Raw genomic sequence first — 14,954 nt, forward strand, 5'->3', positions numbered from 1 at the left:
GCAATCTCTCTGTATAGACCCAACCCTTTCCATTCTTCACCTGGTTATCATCTCGGTCCATACTGGCATCATCTCTCTTGAGAATGAATCTCTGCTGAAATTCTGTATTCTTCTCATCCTTTATATGTTCTGAGAATCTCTGTTCAGGGCTGGGATTGGGAGAGAAATGTGGAAGGAAGGGAAGAAAGACTCTCGTCAGGAAGCAGACCTCCTAGCATAGTTCTCTTAAATTCTACAACCCCCACCCAGGGGATTTCTGAAGTCAGGGATCCAAAAAGTCACATGAAAGTTTTAAAGAAATCCTCTGGGACTGTTCTTTATACATCTATAACTTATCTTCTTCCAAAATTTTACCTGTCCTATCACTAAAGGTGAAGAGAGGCCAGAGCCAGTCTTCACAAAACACTAGTGCCTCTAGCATCTATTTCCAAGGCCTCACAAAGAGTAGAAATTGATAATATAACCCACCCTCCCTCCACTGTCCCCTCTCCAGAAAGAGAAATCTTGATCCTACACCTTCCTCTTCCATCCCAGAGGCTATCCCAGGAAAGTCTTCCCAATCGTGGTTTCCTCCCTTACATTCTTGTGTTACTGGTTTTGTTGATGATGACAGCCTTTCCAGTTTGGTCAACATTGTGGTCCATCCCAAAATAGGCAGCTACCCGATGTAATAGCATCCGGTGATATGAGGTCATCTGAGGGAACTTCTTGAACTGGTTGCTGCAGGGAAACCCAGGGGGAAAAAGTGAAATAAGGACAAGTAACAGCAATAACAGCCAATTGTAATTTTTCTTACAAGTGTTGAAAGTGGGGAATTTCTTAGGAGAAAGAGACATTATTATAAGGAAGATGATGGTAACCAAAGATGGTAACCAAAAAGGTTCTCTCAACTTTATCTACAGTATTTTGTAGATCCCTCTGACCCACTATCCTCATTAAGACTACTCCTTATGCAATAAGCCCTAGGTCTCACCCACCTAGATGATATTCTACAAAGAAAAAAGGGAAAAACTTAAGAATAGTGAAATATGGGATAAGGGCTAGCTGCTAAATTTTTTTCAACTCAAGTCTAAGCAATAACTTAAAAACTTCATTTAGTTTCCACACATACACTTTTTGATCCATTCTGATTACTTCTCCCCAACTCCTTTTGGTTCCCAGTGAGTTATTACTTCCAAATTCAGACTTTTAAGGGAACGATGAAAGAGGGATATCCTAAAATTTTACCTGAATTTCTTTCCAGTACCCCTCCCACCTCTAATGTGTATTTCATTCAAGTAACTTACTTGTTGTCATTAATAAAGTCCAGAATCTCCTGTTCTAATTTTAGCAGCATCATTCTGTCCCTGTTTAAAAAAGATTAAAACAAAACAAAACAAAAGGCAGCCCTCCCATAGACATTGAAAGCAAGGATTGAAAACACAGCCTGCTCACTATACAAGCTGAAGGGACGGATAGATCCAAACCTCGAGAGTGGATCAAAAATGCAAAGGCTGCTGAGCCTCACTGCCCTGTCTTATGTTACTTTAAAAAAGAAAAACAATCAAGCCTCCTAATAATGTACTTTATTTTCCTTGTCAGAAACCTAATTCTGTTGCCAGTCATATTCCTATAAACACATACTTTATACTTATAAATCTAATCATTGTTCTATACTCCATCTGGTTATTTATAGAATTTTTAAACAAGTATGATTTAGCTTTGGTACAAATCAATTATTTTTTCTTCTGTGCTTTTTAATTGTATTCTCAAGCCTTCATATTTCTTTGTCTGCATTCTTCTTCCAAATAATTTTTCTCAACTCTTCTGGAAGCAGGAACCTCAATATGAGGGTATTCTGAATCTCCAACAGAATATAAAACTACTCTGGAGAGAAATGGTGTGTCAGGGGCTAGGCATCCTGGATTCTAATAATGGAAAAATTCTGAGAAGCTATTTGGCCTCTTGGGTATTCTGCTGGTCCTGGCCCCTTTCCCCCTTCCATCAAATCATGTTATTACCTTGGGTTCTTTTTCAGTGTATTTACAAGAAATTCATGTAGGTCTATTCCAGTGGAGTCCGTATATTCTTGACTGGAGTCTAGAACACCACAGTGAAATAAATTAAAAATAAATGAAACTGTCTTGCATGATCTCTAACCCCAAGCAGAAGCCCACAACCTGATCAGGAGACATGAGAACAGGAAAGGAGAATCAGACTTCAGGATTTTTAGCTTAAAAATCAGAATGACCTTGATTTGCCAGCCCCTCAAAATTCCCCATGACAGTGATATAAGGTGGAATCTGGGTCACAGTGTTACATTCGTATTACATTGAAAAGCCACCTTGCCATCAATAAGTATTTATTGAATGTCCAGACACAAACAAAGGTTTTATTCTAGTTAAGGAAAATAAATTCTAGGTACGGACAAACAGGGCTGAATTTTCCAGAATCTCAGCATCATATAAAGAATCATATAAAGAATCAACAATCAAATGTTGATTATTTATATGATTATTTATATTTATAAAATTTTAATCCTAAGATTGCCTCTTTCCTCTTAATTATCATTAAAATTTTTTAGGGGGGGCTTCCCTGGTGGCGCAGTGGTTGAGAGTCCGCCTGCCGATGCAGTGGACACGGGTTCGTGCCCCGGTCCGGGAAGATCCCACATGCCGCGGAGCGGCTGGGCTCGTGAGCCATGGCCGCTGGGCCTGCACGTCCGGAGCCTGTGCTCCGCAATGGGAGAGGCCACAACACTGAGAGGTCCGTGTACCGCAAAAAAGAAAACAAAAAAAATTTGAGGGGGAGCCATACCGCACGGCTTGTGGGATCCTAGTTCCCCGACCAGGGATCAAACCTGGGTCCCCAGAAGTGAAAGCGTTGAGCCCTAACCACTGGACCGCCAGGGAATTCCCTTAATTATCATTTTTATGGACCATGTCTTTTGGCTACCAGCCCAAGAATTTAAATCCAAAGAGGGCTTAATAATTACATGCAAATTTACATTATTAAAAAAAAATCACTCCAAGCATCCCCAAACCAAAATATAAATATTATCTAGAGAATCTGCTACCAGTGATGATCCATCACTATTTATTCCAGAGCAAAAATAAAATCAGAATTGACTACAATGTCCTCCCCTATGGGTAGCCCAGTGTTAATGGAATAGCTCTCTGTCAGCCCTTAAGGCAGGGCTGGATAAAGCAGCAAAGAAAGTAACTTAGTTAGGCACCTCCCCAAACAACGATGAAGTCAGCAGGACACTAGGAACTGTTGGGCCGATAAGGTCAGTGGGAAGATGGAAGGAAAAGGCACTGCAGAGCCAGGCCCCAGGAGAGATGAGAAAGGGGGAAAGTCTTCACCTCTAGACAGCATCTTCCTTGGGACCTTTTCTTTGTTTTTGTCCTTGTCTTCCTTTTCAGAGACATCCTTTGTGGACTTTTCTTCCTCCTTGTCAGAGGGGCAGCTGATGTGCAACTGAATTATATCCTTGGACAAGGGGAAAGAGAAATATAATCAAAGGGGAAAACAACTCTCCTGCAGCCCTTTGAAATCTCAAAGAAGGCAAATCTTAGGGTGGCAGCATTCTCTTACGAAAGAGAATATTTTGTTAATTAAATTGTTTTAGCTTTTGTTCTACCAAAAGGGTAGAGGCTAAGCTTTTTCTGTCAACAATCACAGCCTACTGTATGGAAAGCTCAAGTTATGCTTGCTGTTCCTGCCATAAGAATTGGAATGGAAATGGTTCTAACCACCAGAGGGAAAGGTGTGGGTCTGCATCATCCTGGGTGGTCCAGGTGTGAAGACCTATACTTCATGCTCTCACCCATGCCCTTATTTTACTGCAGCAGCCTGTTTTGAAGCTCCTCTACCCTGATTTCCAAGCCTAATGTTGATGCCGTGGATGCTACACCAGTTTAGCAAACAACTGCCAAACTCAAAGCTACACTTACTCTTATAAAGGACCTACCTGGGTTTCTAGTGGCCCGTCAGCAAACGGGGCAGAAGACTCCTCACACACTGCAAGGCTGCGCACCAACTTCAGCTTGGAATTAGACTGAAAAAAATAAATACACATACATATTCCCTTGGTGGACACTGGGAAAGCTTTTGGCTGAATAAAGGGCATTCTCTTTTGCTCTGTTAGTTGCTTCTTCCATAAATAGGGTTTGTTTTTTTTTTTCCCCTTCAAACAGGTCCTACTCATTCATTCCTGATTCACTTGAAAGATAATTCTCTTGCTCACAACAGTAGATATATAAAAACAAAACAACTACTTTGGACAGATGATAGGAAAACCACTTTGCTTAGCTCTCCTCTCTCTCTAGCTCAGTGCTCCAATATCACACTCAGAAGTTTACTGAGAATACACAGCAGCAGAGCTTAGTAGAAAGACTGGATTTAAGAACCAGAAGTCCTAGCTTCAACTCCTGGTTTGAGGTATGAGATATTGAGCAAATTACTTGACCTCTCTGGGTCTCTTTTTGGTCCTCAATAAAAGCGGGATAAAAATGCTTAAGGGGTTGGTGTGAGAATTAGATTATATAAGGCATGTAAACATATGTATCATAAATAGTGCCTAGTATAAAGTAGACGATAAATGCTAAGTGACTCTAAACCTGAGGTGGCAAGGGTATGGAAAGAAGTGTCTAAGAAAAAAGTAGAAAGAAAGAAAACTTTCTAACATTTGGGATTCAATGTGACAACTAATCCACTTGGTTTACTTATGCTGGCTGGAGAATCCCCAAAAGATCTGAATTCCACTTTATAAATCACTGCTCTCCTAGGTATCTCCAAAGTCAAAAATTATAGTGACTCATTAGAAATCTACCTATAAACATTTATTGAGAGTTCTTACAATAAAATCAAAGTTTACAGTAAATACAAAAGCACAAAACATGGTATGTGTGGGCCAGGTAGAACAGTATAGTGAAAAGAATTTGCAAGTCTGAAGAACTGACTTCAAGCCTAGTTTTGCCGCTTTCTAATAAATGTCCTCTGTCAAACTCACTCAAACTCTATAAGCTCAAGCTTCCTCCTCTGTAAAATGGAAATAATAACGATAATAACTGTCTTACTTATTTCTAAGGTTTGGGGGGAAGTGAAGTAGCAGAGAACACCCTCTGTTTTTTTTCTTTTTGGCCGTGCCCCGCAGCATGCGGGATCCTAGTTCTCTGACCAGGAATCGAACCTGCACCCCCTGCGTTGAGTGGAGTCTTAACCACTGGACCGTCATGGAAATCCTGAACACCCTCTGTTTTAAACTTTACTGTCAAGCCCATCACTGTGGATTAGGCCATGTAAGGCAAGCCACAGAGCCAATTTATCATACATCATAGTCTTCTTCAAACCCAAGCCACATACTGGCTGGGACACTCCCAAATTCTGCCATTATTTTTCAAGGGGAAAGGGGTGGACACCCTTAATTATTACTTCGATGTACAATTCTTCCCAATGTAAGAAAAGTTTAATATTTTACTGTTCCCTAATTAAAATTAAAAAGCTATCACACACTAACACCTATAGTCCTACCTGAAAACACTGCTTAAAATAATCTGTGATGTACTAATTTTATCATACAATGATTAAAAACAAAATCTTCCTCTTTGCCCCAACCTAAAAAGTGAATCAAAACAAAACAAAACGAAACAAAACAAAGCCTGTATTTTTAGGATGTCCAAAAATGTTGAATCATTTTACTAATGGTAGAGGATTTATCTTAAAGAAAATTCACATGGCGAAAAACCCCAAAACTGCTGGGAGGCAAAATAAGAGAGCCAGAGATGAGCAGAGAAACTGGCATTACAGCAGAACCAGTACCAGTGTGCTCAGGCTTTGTTTGTGGGAGGCTCTGGCTGGGTATCCTTTCAGGTATCAGAAATAGACTGTGACTGAACTAAAGATAATGGAGAAAAATAAAGCCAGACATTCCAATAGGACATATGTATATGTGCGTGCATGTTTGTGCGTGTGTGTATGCATGTTCACAATCAGGGTACAAGGGACAGACAAACTTTGCCTATATATAATCCAAATAAACTAGTTATTAGTGATAAGTCCATTTGTGCAATGTTCTACTAATAACACTAGAAAAGAAGCTATAGAGGAAGGGCTCTCACCTTGGCTCTTTTCCTGGCATGACCGTGGTTGGATGTCCGCCTCTGTTAGAAGGGGATTAGAAAATATTAAAGGTGGGGGAAATAAACACTTAAGTTAAAAGCAATACAAGTTTACAGAGAAAAAGCACTAACTTTAAAACCATTATAATAGCCAAACTATGATGAGACCCAGTTGTTGTGGTTGTCCCCTATGCTACAACTCTAGCAGCTGTGACATGGAAGGGACCACAGGCCACCTACAGACAAACCACCACTCACCATGAAGATAAAGAATAGAAAGACATTGACTGGTTGGCCTATTTCACAGATTGATAAAAATTACTTTTGGATAAACCAGGGAATCCTCTCCTGATTAGGATGCTTCTGGAAATGTCACTACCATAGCACAACAGAGTGTTTTTTTCCCAAGCTTGCTAACAGGAGCCTATTTAGCCCATAGTGGGTGTGAAATATGGCTCCTAACCATCACTTAAAATAACACCTTTATAGGACAACACATTGAGAGTTCTAACTTGAGATACTCAAAAGACCTGTCCCTGTGGCTGCAGAAATGGAATGAAGGCTCTTATTGCCAACTGCCTACCTCCCTGAATATGAGAATTCTCCCAGTTCTAAGCTCCTGGTGCAGGCTCTTATAGCCTGTCTGGGTCATGGATATAAGATGGGACAGGATAAAAAGAAGGGAGCATGGAAGATGTGGATAAGACCTCCAGAGCAAAGGGAGGTAAGGAGAGCGAGTAAAGAGCAGGATAGAAGCTGAGGAAAATGAAGAATGAGGGCCTGAGGTGGGATGAGGGAAAGAATGACTAATTAATTGGTAAGGTTTTGAATAGCTGAGAAGTCAAAATGAGGACTTTCGGGAAGAGGCTGGGTGACACTTAGGGCTTCTAAGATGTTTGGAATGGAACTCACTGCCACTGAGGTGTGGAAAAAACTGAGGCTGGTGGGTGGAGGAGGGGAAACAGATGGAGGCAGAGTACCAGCATGGTCCTGGGTAGGTGAGGATTTCTTTCCTTTGTCCTCTTCACTATTTACCAAACAACACTGCTACAATGCAAAATGGAGAACCGGAAATGTGGATGGAAAAAGTGAGAAATGATGGTGAATCTGGTCAGTGGCAAGATCTGTTATAATAAAGGAAGAATCATAGTCCAGGAATATGAAGCAGTATTTGTCACTATTTTTTTCAAATAAGTTATAACATACATACGACACAAACATTCAGGAGTTATAATGAAGGTATGCAGAATAGTAAGTCTCCTTTCACATCTGTCCCCCAGCTACCTGGATCTCTCCTAAAGGATCAACTAGTACTGAATTTCTTGTAATCTTTTACAAGAGATCTTTTATGCATCTATAAGATTATTGTACATGTGTACACACACTTTTTTTTAAACCAAATAGACGGATATTGTACACACTGCCCTAAACCTTACTTTTAAACTTTTTTCAAGGATACCTCCATAGAAGAGACACTGTTTTTCTTAATGGCTACATGGTATTCCATCGTGTGGCCATACCATAACTTATTTTACCAGTCCCTTAAACTGCACCATTTAGGATGTTTCTGATCTTTGTTAGTATAAATAATGCTTCAATGACCATATCATTGAGTATATCTACAAATATGGTATAGTCCATTTAAAAATTTTATATTTAAAAATTTTATAAAGTATTGCTAAATTGCCCTTCAAAGAAGTTATACAAATTTATAACCCTACAAACAATGTATAAATCTGCTTATTTCTCAGAATGCATAATTTTCATTAAATAGTCAAACACATACTGAAAGCCTAATATGTATCAGGCACCATGCTAACTACTGGAGGATACAGAGATAAAAGACACAAACCTTGTCAAAAAGGAACTCATAATCCTGTTGGAGAAGACAGACAAATAGACAATTACAATACAGGACATTAAGTGCATTACAGAGGTACTCATGGAGTGCTAGAGGAGCACAAGTGTCTAACTCAAACCTAGGAATTCACAAATTCACATGTTCACAAATATTGAGTGCCTGCAAGGAACTGTGTTGGGCCCTGGAGGTACAAATGATGAGCCTAAACTGACCTGGAGGAGGCCAGGGAAAGAATACCACGGAGGGCATTCTAGGCAGAGAAAACGTGTAAAAGCATGCTTTCTCCAAACTTTTCAGGGGCCAGCGAATCAGTTAATGCTGGAGCATAGGATTCCAGAGGTGGATGGATGGCAGGCAAGGGCTAGGTCACAATATGCCATGCTGACAAATCTGGGACTTAGCCTAGGGCAAGGAGACACACAGAAACTCTGGAGAGAATTAACACAATCAGATCTTTATTTCACAGCCATCTTTCTAAAGCAGTATGGTAGCTGAATCAGAGGGGATTACAAGTATAAAGGCAGAAAGCCCGGCTAGGTTATTTAAAGGACCCACCTAAGTTCAGTATGTGTTAAGTCAGGACTTGCCCATTCTAAACTGAATCTCAGAACCTGCCCTTTATAGCACTGTTTCCATGCCAAAGATGTTCTGAGTTCCAATTGCTGATTCCAAGAATATGTCTCACACAGTACGAGTAATGAAAGTCCCCTTTCCTCAAACTTTCCAGCTCCAATTCGTAAAAGGCACTCTCTTGACAGAGTCAGTAAGATTCTTGTGGAGACTTACCAGGTGTGAGTTGGGGGGAAGGTAAGAGAAAGAGCAGAATTTTTAGTGCTGTTGAAGGGGAACACTAGTAGAGGGGAGAGGGCTTCTGTAGGGTGGCCAAGACTTTGTAAAAGGAGCAGGAGTTCCAGTAGATGGCAGCAGCAACTCCACCTGCTCCAGCAGCAACAAAAGGAGTCTGAGGGGAGGCAGGTTCCCCACCCAGCCTCCCACACAATCTATCTGTATATCCAGGTGAAGACATTCTTAAACCAAGTGAGTATCCATAAGGCATATAAAACCTATAGTCACCCTTTCTTTTCTACCTATCTTCAAGAAGAACACACAACAGGAGTTCAGAACACCACTTAAAATTGTCTCCTGAGAATAGAGTAACTTGGACCAAAAAGTTCATTTAATTATTATCTTCCATGTAACATGACAGCACATAATTAAACATTCAACACTTATTTGTCCTGAGGATTTAAAATTCATTATTGGGATCAGTGGAAGCTAGAAGTATAGCTGGAACAGTGGCAGACTGTCTCCATAAACTCTGGAAGGATGGGCTGGGAATGACAATTCACATGCAAAAGATAATGGAAAGAAAAGCAGCCATGACAGAGATCTGGCAAATTGTAAGTGGAAATATAGTAGAAAAGCAGGCAGCTAGAGAACAAAATACTTCAGAGAGTTATCTGATTTTAATTCATCCCTTTATGTTGTTGCTGTCTTAATCTTTACGTAAGACAAGGCCTAGGTGAATTGGGTTGTCAAGAGAAATCCTGCTTCAAGTTTCTAGACCCTCCAAAATGTCATTGCTACTGCTCTTTAAACTAACTTACTACAATTAACAGTCTATCTCCTAAGCATATAATAAAGACCAGTCTCACCCCTGGGCAAGAAGGAAAGGATTTATATAATTTGGGCTTGGGTAACAGAGGAAACTAGTAGTGACCACAGGGAAGAGAACTGGAACAGGTAAGCTAGAGGAGGCCCAGAGTCTGGCTGGGTACCAAAGAGGAACCCTGGAAAAAGCTCGGCTGGCCATCTACTGCCATCATATCTGCACTGTAGTATGAATTCGGATGGAAAACAATAGGCAACCAAAGAATAAAATTCCTCTCACTCACATTTACCAAGTGGCAAGTTCAGAGACTATTTCTGCCCAGAAAATGCTGACTGCTTTAACACAACCAGGATATGAATTTAAACTGTGTGTAAAGCCAGGCAGCTCTAGTTTTAAGAGTTTATTGTAGGGACTTCCCAGGTGGCGCAACGGTTAAGAATCTGCCTGCCAATGCAGAGAACAAGGGTTCGAGCCCTGGTCCAGGAAGATCCCACAGGCCGTGGGAGCAACTAAGCCCATGTGCCACCACTACTGAAGCCTGCGCGCCTAGAGCCCATGCTCCGCAAGAGAAGCCACCGCAATGAGAAGTCCGCACACCGCAACGAAGAGTAGCCTCTGCTCTCTGCAACTAGAGGATGCCCATGCGCAGCAATGAAGACCCAACGCAAACAAAAATAAAAAAAAAATTTTTAATTAAAAATATGGTTTATTGTATAAGCCATATTATGACTTGTCAAATATGTGTTTGTATATAGTTTGTTTTTTGATAGTTAAAAAATATCAAAATGTAGCAAGAACCAGTGTTATTCAGGTCCTAACAGATTAGGGATTTCATTCTGTTTTCTTTAGACTTCATTGTGGACTCTGACAAAAAGGGAAGGAGATATTTCTTGAGAGCTGAAGTTGGGTTTTTAGGGAGAATCAAATGTTTGTGTAAGTGACTGGCTTCCTATAGATTTCCAAAGCCACCTCTAATGACGTTTCTATTTTGCTATAAAGAGTGCGCATATGATGCACTTCTAATCCTTACCTGTGTCTCCTGACGCAAACTGGTATCTTCACTCTCTTTCTCAATTTCTTCCTTGCTTGGAGTCTTAGATATAAACTTGTTTTTGTTTACAGATTCTTCCACCAGTTTTTTTTCCGATTCTTTCATTATTTCCAGAGTCTCTTGAGTAGTGTTACTGTTAGACATCTTCTTCAATAGAATACAGCAGCCTCTATGGACTCCTAAAGAAACATGAAATGCATTAAACAGGAACTGTGTATCTAAACTTAACACACCTGTAAGACCTGTATTTCATACAGAAGCCTGAAATAGCCTTCCTGTAACCCAGTATAGGGTCCTTTGATAAATGTTACCCCTAGATTAATTTCATTTCTTTAAAGAAAAAAAAAAAAGCTTTACTGAGGTAAAATTGACAGAAACTGCATATATTTAAAATGCACTAGGAATTCTCCAGCAGTCCAGTGGTTAGGACTCCCTTGGCGCTTTCATTGCCAAGGGCCCAGGTTCAATTCCTGGTCAGGGAACTAAGATCCTGTAAGCCACGTGGCGCGGCCAAAAAAATATATATATATACAATTTGATGAATTATGAAACACACATACACCTGTGAAACATCATCACAATCAAGATCGTGAGCACATTCATGACCTCCAAAAGTTTCCTCCTGCTCCTTTAAAAGCCCTTCCTCCCCTTTGCCACCACCCCCAGCCAACCACTGTCGCTACAGATTAGTCTCCATTTTCTAGAATTTTACATCATACAGTATATGGATTCTTTTACTCAGCATAATTATCTTGAGATTCACCAGGATTCAGTTCTAAAGCAATGTAGTTTAAGTCCCCTTGGCACTTTATTTGGCCTCCCCTGTTCCCTACAGAAATCTGCTCACATCTTCAGCTTGAGCACTCCACAGAGTTATCTCACTAGACTCTCTCCAGAAAGAAGATATAAAGCTCTATTCAGTACCAGAGAGGATCACTCTCCTTTCCCAAGGAGAACTTCCACAGCTGCCACAAACCACAACACTGTTACCAACTTCAAGTATCTCCTCCATCAAAAAGCAGCAAAATCAGACAATGCTTATAGAATCTTAAATTCTTTCCTTTATCTTAAGCAAGCTGAAAAGGCAAGAAGAGAGTTTTGTAGTCATCTGTCCTTCGGAAAGACGGGGTCTCTCCCTGGAGGAAGAGAGAATCTTCGCTTTGCTATTCACTATTTGGGTTCAGTCACTTTACTGCCTCCCAAAGATGCAGAGATTTGTAGTGCAGGGGTGGTAGCTCTTTATCACTTGCTATCTCTACCTGGGAAATCCTGTAGTGAGGTCAATACAGTAATCCAAGCACCCACTCAGTAACAGAAATTGATGCTCTATACAGAGATTCATGTCCTCAACAACTGTTGAAGTCAAAAATGCTTAGCTCCAACAATGGTTTATAATAGAGGTTTCTCTTTCATGGATTACTGACTGTACTTGAATCCTAAATATTTCTTTCCTTTCTTTAAAAAGATAAGACTGGAAACCTTCCCATATGTCCTGTCTATTCCATGTGACTCTAGAAACCAAGCTAAACAAACAGCAATGCTTCAAGAAAATTGTCATGCCAGACATTTTTTCCTCCTTTCAATCAGTTTCAAGGATAAGACCCAGACGGCTCTTAAGAAGCATGCGTAATCTCATCCTGGCATAAGTTAGTCTGCAAAGATTATTGCTTTGTTCACCTTTTGGTGGCTACTGAGAAGCTGCCTGGAGACTTAAGTTTAAAAGGCTAGAGTCATTCATACAATCATAGTCATACAGCTGAATTTAAATTCTTTTTATTGATTGATTGATTGATTGGCTGTGTTGGGTCTCCATTGCTGCGCACAGGGTTTCTCTAGTTGCAGCAAGCGGGGATTACTCTTCATTGCAGTGCACGGGCTTCTCATTGCAGTGGCTTCTCTTGTTGTGGAGCACGGGCTCTAGACGCACAGGCTTCAGCAGCTGCAGCATGCAGGCTCAGTAGTTGTGGCATGAGGGCCCTAGAGCATGCAGGCTTCAGTGGTTGCAGCACATGGTCTCAGTAGTTGCAGGAGGTGGGCCCTAGGGCATGCGGGCTTCAGTAGTTGTGGCATGCAGGCTCAGTAGTTGTGGCGCACGGGCTCTAGAGCACAGGCTCAGTAGTTGTGGCACACGGGCATAGTTGCTCCACGGCATGTGGGATCTTCCTGGACCCCACGGTTCGAACCCGTGTCCCCTGCATTGGCAGGCGGATTCTTAACCACTGCGCCACCAGGGAGGTCCCTATTTCTTATCTTTAAATTCAGCTGTATGTGACTTCCCTGGTGGCGCGCAGTGGTTAAGAATCCGCCTGCCAATGCAGGGGACACGGGTTCGAACCGTGGGGTCCAGGAAGATCCCACATGCCGTGGAGCAACTATGCCCGTGTGCCACAACTACTGAGCCTGTGCTCTAGAGCCTGTGCGCCACAACTACTGAGCCTGCATGCCACAACTACTGAAGCCTGTGCACCTAGAGCCCGTGCACCACAACGAAGAGTAGCCCTGCTCACTGCAACTAGAGAAAGCCCGCACACAGCAATGAAGACCCAACGCAGCCAAAAATAAATAAGTAAACAAACAAACAAATAAATAATAAAATAAAGATGAGAAATACTGGAAGAAACTGACTACAATAGAAAATGGCTGATATTTTATTTTTTAATTAATTGATTCAGGACCTGGAGGCTTCTATAAAAAAAGTTACAACCTACAGAGCTTACGTTTTTTATTTTTATTATTTTTTAATTTATTTTTGGCTGCGTCGGGTCTTCGTTGCTGCACGTGGGCTTTCTCTAGTTGTGGTGAGCAGGGGCTACTCTTCGTTGCGGTGCACGGGCTTCTCATTGCAGTGGCTTCTCTTGTTATGGAGCACGGGCTCTAGGCGTGTGGGCTACAGTGGTTGCAGCATGCGGGCTCAGCAGTTGTGGTACGCGGGTCCTAGAGTGTGGTACTACTGTCCTAGAGTTCAGTAGTTGCTGCACATGGGCTCAGTTGTGGCGTGCGGGCTCAGTAGTTGTGGCTTGCGGGCCCTAGAGTGCAGGCTCGCAGTTGTGGCGCATGGGCTTAGCTGCTCTGCAGCATGTGGGATCTTCCCGGACCAGGGGTTGAACCTGTGTCCCCTGCACTGGCAGGCGGGTTCTTAACCACTGCGCCACCAGGGAAGTCCCTACAGAGCTACAGATCATTGGCTGTATGTGGGAACTGCATATACACATATATGTTTTTTTCCCCCATGGGTAAATCAAGGCTCCATTCTCTTCAGTTTGAAATACAGTAAAACTCAGCACATGCCTTCTCTATTATCTCTTAGCTGGGAAACATCAATAAAGATCAGAATTGGAAGGGTTCTTAGATACAGCCTCATGCAATCTTCCCCATCCTCCCCAAAGAAGAGTCCCTTTGTGTAAGTTCCTGAGAGGAACTTTCTTTCTCCTAGAAAACTCCTGGGACAGGATCAACTCACTATTTCATAAACAGTCTTAACTGTTATATAGTTTCTCCCTATAAAAAGCTATGAACTGTTTCAATCTTGATCCTAAATCTGCCTTAGAGTCAAACAAGATTAAGTTTACTTCTTTTACCACATGACAGATCTTCAATATTTCTCTTTTTCAGGCTTAAATAACTTTAAAAAGATTACTCTGTCAGAAAGAAAAGGTGAGAGGTGGGGAATGAGGGAACTGGATAAAGGTGGTCAAAAGGTACAAACTTCTGGTTGTAAGATAAATAAGTACTGGAGAGGTAATGTACAACCTGATGACTATAGTTAACTGTATGGTATATTTAAAAGTTAATAAGAGAGTACATCCTAAAAGTTCTCATAAGAAAATAAAATTTTTTTTGGCCTGAAATTTAATTGAATTTTTAAAATTCATACAACATAAAGTTAACCATTTTAAAGTGAACAATTCAGTGCATTTAGTACATTCAGTGTTGTGTAACCATCACCTCTATGTAGTCCCAGTACATTTTCATCATCCCAGAAGGAAACCTATGAGGAAACGGATACTAACTAAACTTATTGTGGTAATCATTTCATAGTACATGTATGTTAAGTCATTAAGCAGTACACCTTAAACTTATACAGAGCTATATATCAATTATATTTCAATAAAACTGGAAAAAAAAAAGGTGGTGATAGGGACAAATATAAAGCAGCTGGTTGTTTCTTTTTCCAGGATGGGCCTCAATTACCAAATAGGTATATTTGTCAATCAGAATGATAACTTTGCAGCTCCTCTTTACATATAAGGCAGAAAAGGCTCAACCATCTGGACACCTGGACTAACTTCACGGTGTCCAAGCACTGTTACTCAGTCAAAGCACTAATGA

The 14,954-nt window shown here is 41.1% G+C and overlaps 1 protein-coding gene across 21 annotated transcripts in view; it reads right to left on the reverse strand.

The window, feature by feature from the left end:
- Window positions 1-14,954, reverse strand: part of R3HDM2 (R3H domain containing 2) — a 148,859-nt gene that overhangs the window by 34,092 nt on the left and 99,813 nt on the right. For 10 of the 21 annotated variants that reach the window (XM_027106760.1, XM_027106752.1, XM_027106748.1 and 7 more), the window contains 9 exons: window positions 10,605-10,804; window positions 7,954-7,977; window positions 6,102-6,143; window positions 3,953-4,039; window positions 3,345-3,471; window positions 2,001-2,079; window positions 1,287-1,346; window positions 580-720; window positions 41-149 (listed from right to left, as the gene is read on the reverse strand). In XM_027106760.1, coding sequence (XP_026962561.1) covers window positions 41-149; window positions 580-720; window positions 1,287-1,346; window positions 2,001-2,079; window positions 3,345-3,471; window positions 3,953-4,039; window positions 6,102-6,143; window positions 7,954-7,977; window positions 10,605-10,769 — 834 coding nt within the window. In that variant the 5' untranslated portion in view covers window positions 10,770-10,804. Of the gene's footprint in view, window positions 1-40; window positions 150-579; window positions 721-1,286; window positions 1,347-2,000; window positions 2,080-3,344; window positions 3,472-3,952; window positions 4,040-6,101; window positions 6,144-7,081; window positions 7,135-7,953; window positions 7,978-10,604; window positions 10,805-14,954 lie in introns of those variants that run through there. The other 11 variants (XM_027106761.1, XM_027106754.1, XM_027106759.1 and 8 more) reach the window with 4 other exon arrangements.

Source organism: Aethalodelphis obliquidens, unplaced genomic scaffold, assembly GCF_003676395.1.
Source record: "Aethalodelphis obliquidens isolate GAN/ISIS:26980383/991018 unplaced genomic scaffold, ASM367639v1 scaffold8, whole genome shotgun sequence".
NCBI classification, from domain to species: Eukaryota; Metazoa; Chordata; class Mammalia; order Artiodactyla; family Delphinidae; genus Aethalodelphis; species Aethalodelphis obliquidens.